The sequence below is a fragment of the Stegostoma tigrinum genome, chromosome 2, assembly GCF_030684315.1.
Source record: "Stegostoma tigrinum isolate sSteTig4 chromosome 2, sSteTig4.hap1, whole genome shotgun sequence".
Classification (NCBI taxonomy): Eukaryota; Metazoa; Chordata; class Chondrichthyes; order Orectolobiformes; family Stegostomatidae; genus Stegostoma; species Stegostoma tigrinum.
The window spans coordinates 5,994,459-6,007,690 of NC_081355.1; the positions used below are offsets into that span (position 1 = coordinate 5,994,459).

At 38.7% G+C, this 13,232-nt stretch overlaps 1 protein-coding gene across 4 annotated transcripts in view; it reads left to right on the top strand.

The window, feature by feature from the left end:
• The window catches only part of relch (RAB11 binding and LisH domain, coiled-coil and HEAT repeat containing), a 103,830-nt gene extending 94,882 nt beyond the window's left edge, over positions 1-8,948 (top strand). For all 4 annotated transcript variants that reach the window (XM_048520660.2, XM_048520671.2, XM_048520682.2 and 1 more), the window contains 3 exons: positions 1,051-1,139; positions 5,082-5,152; positions 7,630-8,948. In XM_048520660.2, the coding sequence (XP_048376617.1) occupies positions 1,051-1,139; positions 5,082-5,152; positions 7,630-7,750 (281 nt within the window). In that variant the 3' untranslated portion in view covers positions 7,751-8,948. The remainder of the gene's footprint in view (positions 1-1,050; positions 1,140-5,081; positions 5,153-7,629) is intronic.
• Positions 8,949-13,232: the final 4,284 nt, after the last annotated feature.

Below are 13,232 nucleotides of genomic sequence, written 5' to 3' on the forward strand. Positions count from 1 at the left end.
ACTTAAAGCTCCTGATTTTAACTTTTAAAAAGACTGCACAGGTTTAGAAGACAATCATAGCATTTTTTTTGTGAAAAATGTAGAAGCAAGATGAACAAAAGTAAATTTAGACAGTCTTTCCCATTTCTTCTACGTAACCTACACCTTTTCCCTGCCCAGAAATTGACAGTAATTAAGTTTGACAGTTAATTTCCAGTGTCTTATAGTTAACATTACAACCGGTTCTTGGCAAAATCAGAGTTTAATTAGTGAAAGAAATACTGAGAAAAGCTCAGGTTCTGGGTGATGGGTCCATTTTTAAAATTTGTAAACATACTACATCTTGAAGAATGCTAATTCAAAAATCTATTGCTTTTCTTTTCATGCCATCCAGTGTTCTAAATCTGAATCAGTCATCTGAATCTCTTAGCCTCAAAGTAATTCCCAAATACTGATTCATGAGACTGCAAAAGTAATGAATCATTTTAAAGCTTGTTAAAACTTTTATGGTCTTATGAATTCTTTCAATGCCTTGGGGAATAGAGCAATTACTCGGGGCTTATGCTTCACAGCTTTTAACTTCAAAGAACTTGCTATGTTTCAGATAAATGTAAAAGAATACAAATGTTTGGCCAAAAACCAAGACTGTACATTTAATCATTCTGTTTACAATTTTATAACCTGATATGTATCTTAATCTCTCATGATCATTCCTAATGCCTAATTGTAATTAGTTTTTAATGTGTTGCCTTATTTTAAATGTCAGTGCTATGTTGAATAAACTATAATGTCATCAGATAAAATTTCATAACTCATTCAGGGGAGGTGAACGATGGACTGGTAGCCATACAATAGCTTTGCATAAATTCTTTGTGTTCTGTCATCCTCCTATTTCTTGGACAGTAATTTTTATTAAAAGTCTGATTTTTTTTTTGAAAGGAGCTGTGTCCTTAAGACACTGAATGTGCTCGTGTTTTCAAACCGGAAGCTGTTTGATGGCCTTAAAATGGCTAGTCAATGTATTTTAACGTGAAATTGGGAGGTAATTATCCTTAACAGTTGTGCTTGCAGTTATTTCAGAAGAACTGATGGTATGCCATTTTCTCCCTGGACTGAAGTGTTTGCGAACAGATATGGAGCACCTTTCGCCAGAGCATGAGGTTTGTACCTACAAATTAAGTGATCCCGTGCACCCACCCCTCCTATCTCCTTTATGCGTAGCTGATGAGCACTCCTTTATTGAATAATTGACATATGTAGTTTATTGTTTCAGCACAAGTGACCAGCAACCCAACCGCCCCAACCAGAATTCAAAGTGAAAGATGTTGGTGGAGTGGTTAAGTTACTGGATTAGTAATCCAGAGCTTCAGTCTAATGTTCTGGGCACATGAAGTCAAATCCCACCATGGCAAGTGACAAAAATTGAATTCCATTTAAAAAATGGCCTGATGACTGCCGATTGTCCTAAGAACCTGCCTGGTTCACTAATGCTCTTTGATAAAGGAAAGCTACAGCCTTAACTAAGCCTATTGAAGAATTACGAGGAAAAGGCTGGCGGGTAATGTGAAGGAGAATCCCAAAGTTGTCTCTAGGCAAATAAATATTAAAAGACTGGTAAAAGGGGGTGTAGGGCTGATCATAGACTAAAAGAGGGAATTTACACACAAGGCAAGATTAATGATTTGGCTGTTAAGAGTACTTTGTGTCTGTATCAACCGAGAAGGTCAATACAGCCCAGGTGAGACGGCAGGAAGCTCTGTCACTAGAAGTGTTCAAATTGATTAAGAGAATTATGAAATCCATCCAAGGATTTTGAAAGAGGGAAGGGTGGAAAATTACAGGTGCACTCGTCATATCTTTCAATGTTCGCTCGATTTGGGAAGTACCAGAGGACATCAAGAATGCAAATATTATAATCTTTTTCAAAATGGTTTGTAAGGACATGCACGGCAATTACGGATCAGTCGGTTTAAATTCAGTGCTGGAGGAACTTCTGTATATGACTTTTTGGGTTATATGTAGTAGCTGCATCGATTAAAGTGGATAGTTGAGGATGATCCAGTGTGGATTTCTAAAAGGCAAATTATGATTGACTAAATTGCTGGAGGTTTTTGAAGTAACAGAAAGGGTTTATGAGAGTACTGCTGTTCGTGTTCTTTTATGTGGACTGTCAAAAGGTATTCGACATTGCTTGCCCACGTAGGGCTATGGCCTATTGGCATTATCACTGGGTTGTTAATTCAGAGACCCACGTAATGCTCTGGGGACCTGGGTTTGCATCCTGTCACAGCAGATGGTGGAATTTGAATCTAGTCTGGAGTAAGAATCTAATGGTGACCATGAATCCATTGTTGATTGTCAGGAAACCCCATCTGGTTCACTAATGCCCTTTAGGGAAGGAAACTGCCATCCTTAACTGGTCTGGTCTACAGGTGACTCCGGACCCACATAAATGGTTGATTCTTAACTGCCTTCTGGGCAATAAGGGATGGGCAATAAATGCTGCCTGGTCAGTGACTCCCTAAACCTGTTAATGAATAAAGGAAAAAAAATAAGACTTGTGAGAAAACATGACTTGTAGCTCATGGATTAAAAGAGGCAGTACCGCATGCATACATGCTAAATTGAGGAAGCATGTTAGAACTCAAAGGACAGTGACAAGTTTGTGTTGTGGGCAGATGGGTGACGGATGAAGTTCAATGCAGAGAAGTGTGAAATGATTAATTTTGACATGAAAGCATGGATAGATAAGTAATGCATTCCCTGTTTTATATTAAAGGGTCACTAGAGCAGAGGGGCATGGGTGTAGATGTGCATAGATTATGAAGGTGGCAGGACCAGTAGAGAGAACAGTTAATGCAGATAATACCCAGGGCTGCTTTAAGAGAGGCATGGAGTACATGTGCAAGGAAGTGATGCTTAATTTATACATTTATTGGGTCGCAGCTGGGAGAATGTGTACAGCTCTTGGTGCCACACTGTAAGGAGGATGTGAATGCACTGTTGAGACTGCAGAAAAGATTCACACAAATGGTTTCAGGAGTAAAAAGCTTCAGATATGAGAATGTATTTGAGAAGCTGGGACTGTTCTCATTGGAGACAAGCAGGCTAAGAGGAAATCTGATGAAAGTTTGCAAAGTTGAGAGGTCTGGGTAGAGTAGCTAGGGAGAAACTGTTCCCAGAGAATGGCAGTGATTGAAAGTGATTTGGGGAGGTGAAGCTTTCACATAGCGAGTGTTTCCAACCTGGAATGCATTGCCTGGAAATATGGTAGGGACTGAGACATTCGAGCCATTCAAGTGCGTATTGGATGATTCATTGAATAGAAACAATGCATTTGGATATGGGGAAAAGGCACGAGAGTGGCACTAAACCATGACGCTCATTTGCCAAGGTAGCGCAGACACACAGCTCTGGACAATCTTGGGTTAAATACAACCTGAACCAGGTGGAGTGTGAAACTCCCTCAATGCGTGCATGTCAGTCACACTTGAGCACACACAAACTGCCGAATGCAAATCTTGCACCTCATGCTTGAGGGGAAACACAGTATAAAGAAACAAGTCTTGCTTAATGTTTGTCATGGTTACATTTGCTATTTTTTCTGTACTATCTTCCATGTGACTTACCTTTGATATTACTTGACTATACAAATTAACTACAACTTTTCCCACTCCAAGGTGTTTTTCTCTATTGTAAGTTCAATTTTAAGACTTGGTTTAGCAAAAATTGGAATGTAGGACATTCAAAAACTGTAAACTAAGTAAAATGTCGGCTATTTTGGCCTCCTGTGCTGTCACAGCTTCGTTGTTTAAGGCGCAGACAGAGATCATTCAGCCTGTCCAGTCTGTACCAGCTAGTTGCCCTCATTTCGTCCACTAACACTGCAGATCTGTTTGATTCAAGTACCTAATCGGTTTTTTTTGTTGCAAAATTGATCATTTCCAAATTCTCAACCTGAGGGTGACAGTTATTACAATTGGCTGCATGGAGCTTTCCTCCTGCATTGTGTTTGGTTTAATTTGATATTAATAGTTGGCTGTGCCTTCAGCATCTGCCTTGCTGCTGCGGGGACAAACTTCAACTGGACTGTACAGTGAAGCACTTAAATGTGATGAGTACTAACTTGTGCACTGACTGTGTCAGACTGTGCTTCTGCCTGCATCTGTAAACACCAAGGTCAAGGTCATTGGCTGGCCACTCTCTGGGTGCTTTTGAGACATTCATTTTGTGTTCCATCCTTCTCCATGTACAAAGAATCATTCATGAGTTTCAAGCCAGTATCCCAGTTGGCTCATTGGCCAACCCACAATGGTGCCCTTCTATAGACAAACCAGCTTACAACCCCTTGGACTGCTTATTGAGTAGAATCGTGTGAATTTTCAGTCATTTCTTCTTTCAACAGTGGATGGTGTCGGTGCCAAAACAAAACAAGCGGTCAAAGTAACCTAGCTTCGCATGTCATGTTCCAGCCATGTGTTTTATAATTTATTCGCACTCAAAAGTTATGACTCCCTTTGATTATCTGCAATGATTGAATTAACAGGAGAATAGGCAGACAAATATCCAGTTATCCAAAAGCATCTAGAAACTTAAAATACTTACCGCATTAGGACATTCTTCATCTGGATTGGATTTGGAAATGGCGAAGAAGTGTGAAATGTTGGTAAAATGGAGATCTGCAACTGCCCTTACGTATGATTTTATGGCACTTTTGTGTAAACTGAAAAGAAAAAATTGCACCAAACATCAGTCCTTCTGCAGTTAATGTTTGCTGTATCCAAGGGCAAGGTGTGAAACTCTCTGAAAAACAGCTAAGAGCAAAGTGTTTGCAAATGACCATAAACACAAGGGCAGGTAGGATGGAAGGAGGCTTTTGTGGAGAAGAAATGTTGGCATTGACCACTTTGGCTGTGACTGGCCTGATTCTGGCTTGACTCAATGAAACTACAGAAGGAAAGTATTCACCTTCCAGGATACTTGGTTGGCTGTCATGAAAGGTGCTGGACAAATATACAGCTAGTTGTTTTGTGTGCAAATATATGCTACATGTATTAAAATAATAAATGTTGAGGTGCTACTTGCTGTGCTCCCTTTTTCAGGTTATTCTTGGATCCATGATTAAGGAATGTGAACTGAAGGTAGAAAACAGGACAGTCCAAGAGCCGCAGAGGTAACTATTCACGGTCTGTTGTTTATGTTGGTGAGACCACCAAGGGATTGGGAAACAAAAATAGAAATTGCTGGAGAAACTTTGCAAGTTTGAGCAGTACCTGTGAAGAGAAAACAAAGTTAATGTTTTAAGCCCGGTGATCCTTCTTGAGAACTGATGGTAGCTAGGAAAGGTGGTGTTGTGCTGATTGGGCAGAGGTGTGGGAGGGTGTAGGGGAAAGTCGTGAGCAGATAGATGCCAAATGTTAACCCTTTCTTTGTTTTCAGGAGCTGTCAGACCCGCCGAGGTTCTGCAGTGATTTCTGTCTGTTTGTTTCAGATCTCCAGCTCCATAGTTCTTGGTTTCGTTTTAGGGATAGGGAAAAGCAGGGTGCCATGACATAATCAAGACAAAGGACATAGTTTGATGTTCTGATAAAATAGCCAAACCTCTGATGGAGATAGGGGAGTGAATGAGAATAAACTATTTTACTTCTAAACATCATATGTGTCACCAAAAAATTTGCACTGCATCAGACTGCACTTTCTGTGCCTTTGACCGTAGTTTTGCGAGAATCTTATCATTACCTTTCAGGATAGAAAGGCAGAGAAAATTTCCATCTAAGTGTCACTTACTGAAGCATTTTGGCCTGCTTTAGGTAAAACCTGGGAACATTCTTTTCTCCTTTTAAACATAAACTCCAGAGATGTCTGCTGCTTTCTGCCTGGAATTTAAAAATGTTTCAAAAGAAATTTCAAGCAGAATAAAGATGATTAAAAACAGAAATTGCTAGAAATGTTCAGACCAGGCAACAGCTGTGGGGAGAGGTTCTGAGGAAGGGTCACTCGACCTGAAACATTAACTCTGATTTCTCTCCACAGGTGTTGCCAGACCTTGTGAGCTTTTCCAGCAATTTCTATTTTTGTCTCTGATTCACAGCATCCGCTGTTCTTTCACGTTTTTGAGAGACTTTTGAAAATGGATTAGCGTTTCAGATTCGTGATTTTTCAAATGAACTTCCAAGTGGCGCTTTGCTTTAATGTGCAAATTGTGGTGTATACTGTAAATGGATAGACTGTACTGGAGGCACCCCTGTCCTTTCAGATATTTGAAGTGCTTTAACAAGCTGGGTTGTATCTGTGCTTTGCTGTCGTAGCTTTAAGCTGTTCTAAAAGTAAGCATCAGTTTCCAAGTAGGCAGTGTCGCAGTCATATTTTTCCGTTTAAGTACTCCATCTCTACTGCTTTAAAACAAAGGGAAGGCGACCCTCTCCAACAGATCATGTTTTAATAGTTGAATTTTCATGAACGTGCAAATGTGTGCAGGACTTCAGAAGATGACCTCCTATCAGCAACCCCACCAATTTTAAGAAATATTCAGTGTAGGAGAATTGCACATTTCTCTCCTTGTGCCTCTATTTTCATGCGGCAGGGGAAAAGTTTATAAAATTAACTTCCTTTTGCCTAGTAGATCATAGGAATAGGAGTAGTCTATTCAGCCTATCAAGCCTACCCTGGCATTAATATGAGAATGACTGAGCAAACACCAACATCTTTTACCCACCCCCAAATCTCTGTATGTCACTGGTAATCAGAAGCCTGTCAATCTTTACCCTAAACATACTAAAAAAAACTGAGAATCTACAGCCCCAGTAGAGAATTCCAAAGTTTCACAACCTTCTGAGTAAATGAATTTCGCCTCATCTCATGCCTAAATGGCATCCCCCTTGATTTTTAATTTGTACCCTGTGCATCTAGATTTCCCCAACCAGGGGAAACATCAGAAGGCATTTAGATAGTTATTTGAATAGAAATTGAATTCAGGGCATTGAAGAAAAGGCAGGAAATCAGCACAAGGTTTCAGGACCAGTGCAGGCACAATCTCCCAAATTGCCTCCTTTTTCCACTGTAACAGTTCTGTGATTCTGGGATCTTGTTTTCACCTACCCTTTCTATTCCTTGAAATATTTGTAAATTTCAATGAGATCATGTCTCATTCTTTGAAACTCCAGAGTAGACAGGCCCAACTTGCCCAATCAGTTATTCGCTTGATGCTTTTGTAAACTGTAGATGAACTGATGTTGCTACAGGAAGCAGCAACTTGACATGGGCTGGGTATGCCATGCAAGTAATGACTTTTTAATAATTGACAATGCCATCCTTGCCTTACGTTCCAAGCAAGAGTGTAACCTAACTTCTGAAAGACTAAGGCTGTTTTCTACTGAGGTTCCATTTCACGCTGGATATCACTGAAACAGCCCAGAAGGGACCATTAGATCAATATTTGATACAATCATTACAACTGGTTTTGTTTTTCCTTTCCGGGACATGGGCATCTATTGCCTGTCCCTAGTTGCCCTTGAGAAGGTGGTGATGAAGGTGCCACCTTGAACCTCTGCTGTGAAAAGTTATTTAATATGTAACATTTAATGAACTTGCAGCATGTCTTCAACCAAATTCAACATAACCTCAAGTTATGTATTTTGTTTGTTACTTCAGCTCTATGTCTATTGCTGCAAGCCTTGTAAGTGAAGACACAAAGACAAGGTTCTTGAATAAAATGGGCCAGCTCTCCACTTCTGGTGCAATGTTGGCAAATGTGTTCCAGAGGAAGAAGTGATTTGAAGCAAGACAGTCCATTTACACTAAATTGACCTCTTGTCGGTCAAAAATCTTGTACTTGAAGTAAATTTTTTTGCCTTTTTAAACAATTTTGTTCTGGTAATTATTTTATTCTAACTTCCAAAGATATTTGCACTTAATATTTTTGTGTGTATATTGTGTTTCCTGTGTGATGGGTGTAAAGACGATAGTGTCGCTGTCTATGTATTTTGTTGTCTTTTGCTGTATCCAGTATTTTCTCATATGGGCAATTTTTTCTCCTTAGTCTGCAAATAAGACTTTGAACAGTAAATACTTGTATTATACACTGAAGCACTATATCTGTAACCTCTTGGATATATTGTAAATTCCACATTGGTGTCAAAATAATGAAGTGAAAACCATTTGTGTATTTAATTATGGGGATCCGTTCAGACTGCTTTTATGGACTGGATTCTTGACTGATGATTAAAAAGTCACCAGCATATTCCTGTGCCTTCCGACCAGAAGAAAGCAAGACTACAGCATAATACATGACCTTGGAAATTGCCATAGGGAAGCTGTTTTGTCACTTAGTGTTTCTTTTTAAATTCAGGACTATTTTCTGTTGTGTTGCAGTAAAAATGACCTCTTTTTTTCTTTGCAATAAGCAGTTAAATAGTTCAGTTGTGTTGATGAAGAAGCCACAATTTCTTTACTAACTTTACACTTGTAAAAATCAGGAATGTGAATTAACGTATCTGTTTTGTGATGTTTATATCAAAAGATTTTGCAGAAAGGCTGTGAATATTGAATTCCTGCATAGCTTTTAGTTCAGCTCAGATTTAACTGTGACCAAGGGATGTCAGTTACATTTAACTGAACAAATGAATCAAACGCAAGCTGCATGAGTGTACTGATTACCTGCAGTGCAATACTTTTTTCCCCATGTAAAGTCCGGAGATTATTATATTTCACTAGCTGGAAGTTTGTGTAATCTTAATATAAATCTTATAATGTTTGTTTGCGCTGGTTGAAAGATTTCAAGCAAAACACAGTAGATTAGACATTCAATAATGTAATTTTAAATAGTTTGTGAATGGTGATTGAAACAATAAAAGTATTTCTGTGCCATGATCCCTTTTACGTTAATCATGCAGCATTCTTACCTTTCGAGTATCGAGAAGCTGACCAAAACACTTGCACGAATAAAGTTTAAAGATTTTTATTTTCACTTATTTATTTATTAGTGTGGTGGATTGTGTGAAACATTGCTACATACCAGGACCTTAACATATCCCAGCTCGAAGTCCCAAGCAATAGATTCTGATGTGAAAAGTGTAGCTTTGTGGTAACATTACTAGATTCATAATCCAAAGGGATTGGTTATTGCTCTGGTTTCAGTAGATATCACCTTTACGAAATAACATCCATATATTTTCTGGATGTTGTGTGGCTTGAGGGAAACTTACAGGTGAAGGTGATCCCATTTATCTACAGCACTTTCAAAATGGTAGTGAACATCAGTTTAGAAGGTGCTATCTATGGAGCAGTAGTGAATTTTCTGAAGATAGAATGTCTTCAAGAGGTATATTTTGTCCTGTTGCTTTTATGAAGAAATATATAGGAACTGAGTGGTCTGCTCAAAGCCAATAAAGTAAACAACTTGTGAGACCTTGGGTTTTTAAATTTGGAACAATAGAAACAGTCTAGCTGGGTGGGTTCAAGCTCCCACAGAACCAGGATGTTTAGTTTTAGCTTTTTGCAGTTGCTGGGATCTTGAAGCTAGATGTGGCAGTTCTTATTCCACTCTGTTACAACTAAAAGCTGGGATTCTCTTCCTGTTTCTAGAATGTCATGTGAGACAATCTTTTACAGAATTTGCCTTTGCCAAGGATGTGTTTTTGGGATTTTAATGTATTAGAATAGTTAGTTAGTTAGTTAATATATATTTTGTTAAGCATTTCAATAGTTTGTTTAGCCAATTCTTTTTAGCTTTTGTTCAGTCCATAGCTTAACGGTAAGCCAGGTACACTTTAGTTTTACACTAAAGTGAAGTAGTTTGCCTAATGGAATTGCATCTGGAGTACAACGTCTTATATTTAACATCAATGCCTTTTTCTTTTCTTTAAAAAAATGGAAGTGTTAGGATCTCGGCTATCTTCTTGACATATTTTGAGGAGGTTTAGTCTGGACCGTAACAATTTATGCAGTGCATCTTGAGCTGCTGTTGAGTGTCAGCTCTGGAGAGAGTCACCATTTGTGGATGTGGTGCCAATGACGCAGGCTGCTTTGTCCTGGATGGGGTCGAGCCTCGAGTGGTGTTGGAGCTGCACTCATTCACAACCTTAAACATTTAGTGCCCTTCTTGTAGCAGTAGTGTTACCATTTACGGCTGGAACGCAAATAATCCTCTGACAGCATATTCCAAACCCAGGAACTCTACCTTTTAAAAGAATGAGGACAATTGTAGATACATGGGGCCACCTGTAAGCTCCCCTCCAAGGTGCACACCATTCTAACTTCAAATTGCATTGTTGTTCCTTCATTTTCTTGATGAAATTGCAAACCTGGAACTCCTAACAACACTGTGGTTGTCCCTACATCCCAAAGACTGCGATAGTTCAAGGCAGCTGCTCTCCAGGGCGAGGAAAGGTGGGTGTTAACTACTGGCCCATCGAGCATATGTGATAAACAACGAAAAGTAGTGAGATTCTGGCAGTCCTTTCTACCGCGCTACGCAAAATACCATCGATGTACACATGGAGTGTTGCCGTAAACAATGTTTCTGTCACAAGTCTAAGTTCTTGGAAAGCTGTTTTCTGCCTGAGCTGCTGATTTTGGCAGAATTCGCTGAACCAGCCAAGGTACCTTTGCAGCTTACTGACTTGATAGTTCTTAGCTATTGTTCACAGAAAGTTGCACTGTAATAAATAATTTAATGTGCAGAGCTGTGCAAAGTCTAATTGCTATGATAAAATGCACATGCTTCTATATTTTAGATATGACCATATAAATGATTTTATTATTTCTTCAATGTACCTGGCCTTAAAAGTGAGCCTTAATCTCCATGCTACTACACCTATACTGTGTTGTCTAAACTGATCACGGGAGCTTTAATTCTTTCTTAAGCATCCTGTACCAAAATGCCAATTTCTCCGAAACAAATGATGCTATAGACTACAGAATTTCAGACTGAGGTAACTAATAGCTACTTGCAAGAAAAAAATAAGCAGTACAAAATTATATAATGTCAAATATGCAATCTAAATATGATAACATATGAATTCTGTATTACATAATGAATATGGTGAACATCTAATTTAATTCAGTTCATTATTCTAAACTAAAGAGCTGCAGATGCTGGAAATCGGAAACAAAAACAGAAATTGCTAGAAAAACTGAGCAGGTCTGGCACCATCTGTGGAGAGAAAACAGAATTAACGTTACAGATCCAGTGATTCTCTTTAGGACCCTTTCCCAGCTTCAGTCGGTTCTGAAGAAGGGTCACCAAACCTGAAACTTTAACTCTGCTTTGTCTCCACAAATGCTGCAGGACCTGCTGAGGTTTTTCCAACAATTTCTTTTTGTTTGTTTCTGGTTTGCTGTGCTGTTTTTATGATCATCGTCTTTTAGTTTAGAATCGTGAATTTATGAAATAATTATTTTGGGTGTAATTTTTGAAAGGACAGCTGTATTGTACCTATTTTCTGGAAGATGCATTAAAATAAGACTACATCTGGGCATAAAAGATCCCATAACACTATTTGAAAGAAGAATTGGGAGGAATTGCAAATGCCCTCTCTGATATCTGTCTCTCAATAAACATCTCGGATTATCCTGTCTTCATTGCACTGCCATTTGTGGCACCTGGCTGCGTGCAAATTAGCTGCTGTATTTCCTACATTTTCAAGCATCTACCCTAAAATAGCTCATTAGCTGAGGAACAGTGATATACTGAGGCTTCAAAAGATGCTTTAAATGCCAAAAAAAACCTTTACACTATATTTTCATTTGTTAGCTTTACAGGTATTGAATAATGAAGCCATTAATCTAATATCTGTTAGCAATGATCTTCCCAGCAGCAACCAAGTAACATTTGGTCATCTTTATAGGTTATAGGTTGCTGCACTCTCATAATTGTTAAAGTGTAGTAGGAGGCCATTCAGCCCTTTGGGTGCACTGGCTCCAAATGAATTGCATCATGACTTGATGCTATTCTCTTACCCCCATAACCCGATACATTGTCGCTGTTTAAATAATCATCCAATGCCTTAATTGAACCTGGCTCTACCACACTTCCAGGCAGCGCTTACTATACTCTAACTACTCACTGTGTGAAAAAGGGTTTCTTGCACACATCGTATTTGCTTCTTTTTCAAATTACCTTATATCTGCGTTCCTCATTCTCGCCATTTATTCTGCCCAGTCCTCACATGGTTTCGAAAGCCTCTATTGAATCTTTTCTTAGTCGTCTTCTCTGGAATGAATATTGTCCCACACTCATCCAAACTATCATCATAACTGAAGTGTCCCATCCCTGGAACTATTCTTGTAGACCTTTTTTGACAAATGCATTCACCACCTGCCTAAAGTATAGTGTCCAGAACTGCACACTCTACTCCAGCTGAAGTCAAACAATTACCTTGAACAAGTTCAGTATAACCTCCTTGCTGTCAACTCTATGGTGATATCAATAAAGCCTAAGATGCTGGACGCTTTCTTAGCTGTTTGCTCCACATGTCCAGCCACTTTTTGTGACTGAAGCACATGTACACTGAGGTCTCTCTACTTATGCACCCTCTTTAGGAAAGCACCGCTTATGGTGCACTACATCTCCGTGCTCTTTCAGCCAAAATGTATCCCCTCACACTTCTCTGCATTGAATTTCATCTACCATCTATCTGCCCACTCCTCAACCTTGTTATGGCCTTGTATTATTTTATGCAGTCCTTCTCACAGTTCACAATATTTCCCAGTTTTATATCATCCACATGTTTGGAAATTGACCCTTTCACAAACCCTTCATCATGCTGTGACTCACTTTCAAATGTTTTTGTGAATTTAACTGAAACAACATTTTCAAACAATGCTTGACTGAATTAAAGTTTCTAAAATTATGTCAAGAATGTTTAAAGTGGAACCTTGTTTTAGAACTGCACTTTGTTGCACATGCAGCTCCAATATACTTTTTAAAACAAATTCCCTCTAACAGATAAAATTCAATCATGAAACTTGAATCATTTTTAAGTGATTATCACAATGAATGGATCTTGTATGGGTCCACTACTTTTGTTATTAAATGACAGTGTACATTTTCAGTGCATCTTTACAAAATACCATTCCAGAAATGAAATGGTGCTACTTAGGGGAATTCCAAAAGGTAAAACATTTCATACAGAGAACTGTAAACACTGAAAAAAAACAGTTCGATAGACATTCAAGTAATTATCAACCATGCAAAATTGGAAGCAATTTATAGACATTGTTGGATTTCTAAATTCTACAGATATTAGTTAAAA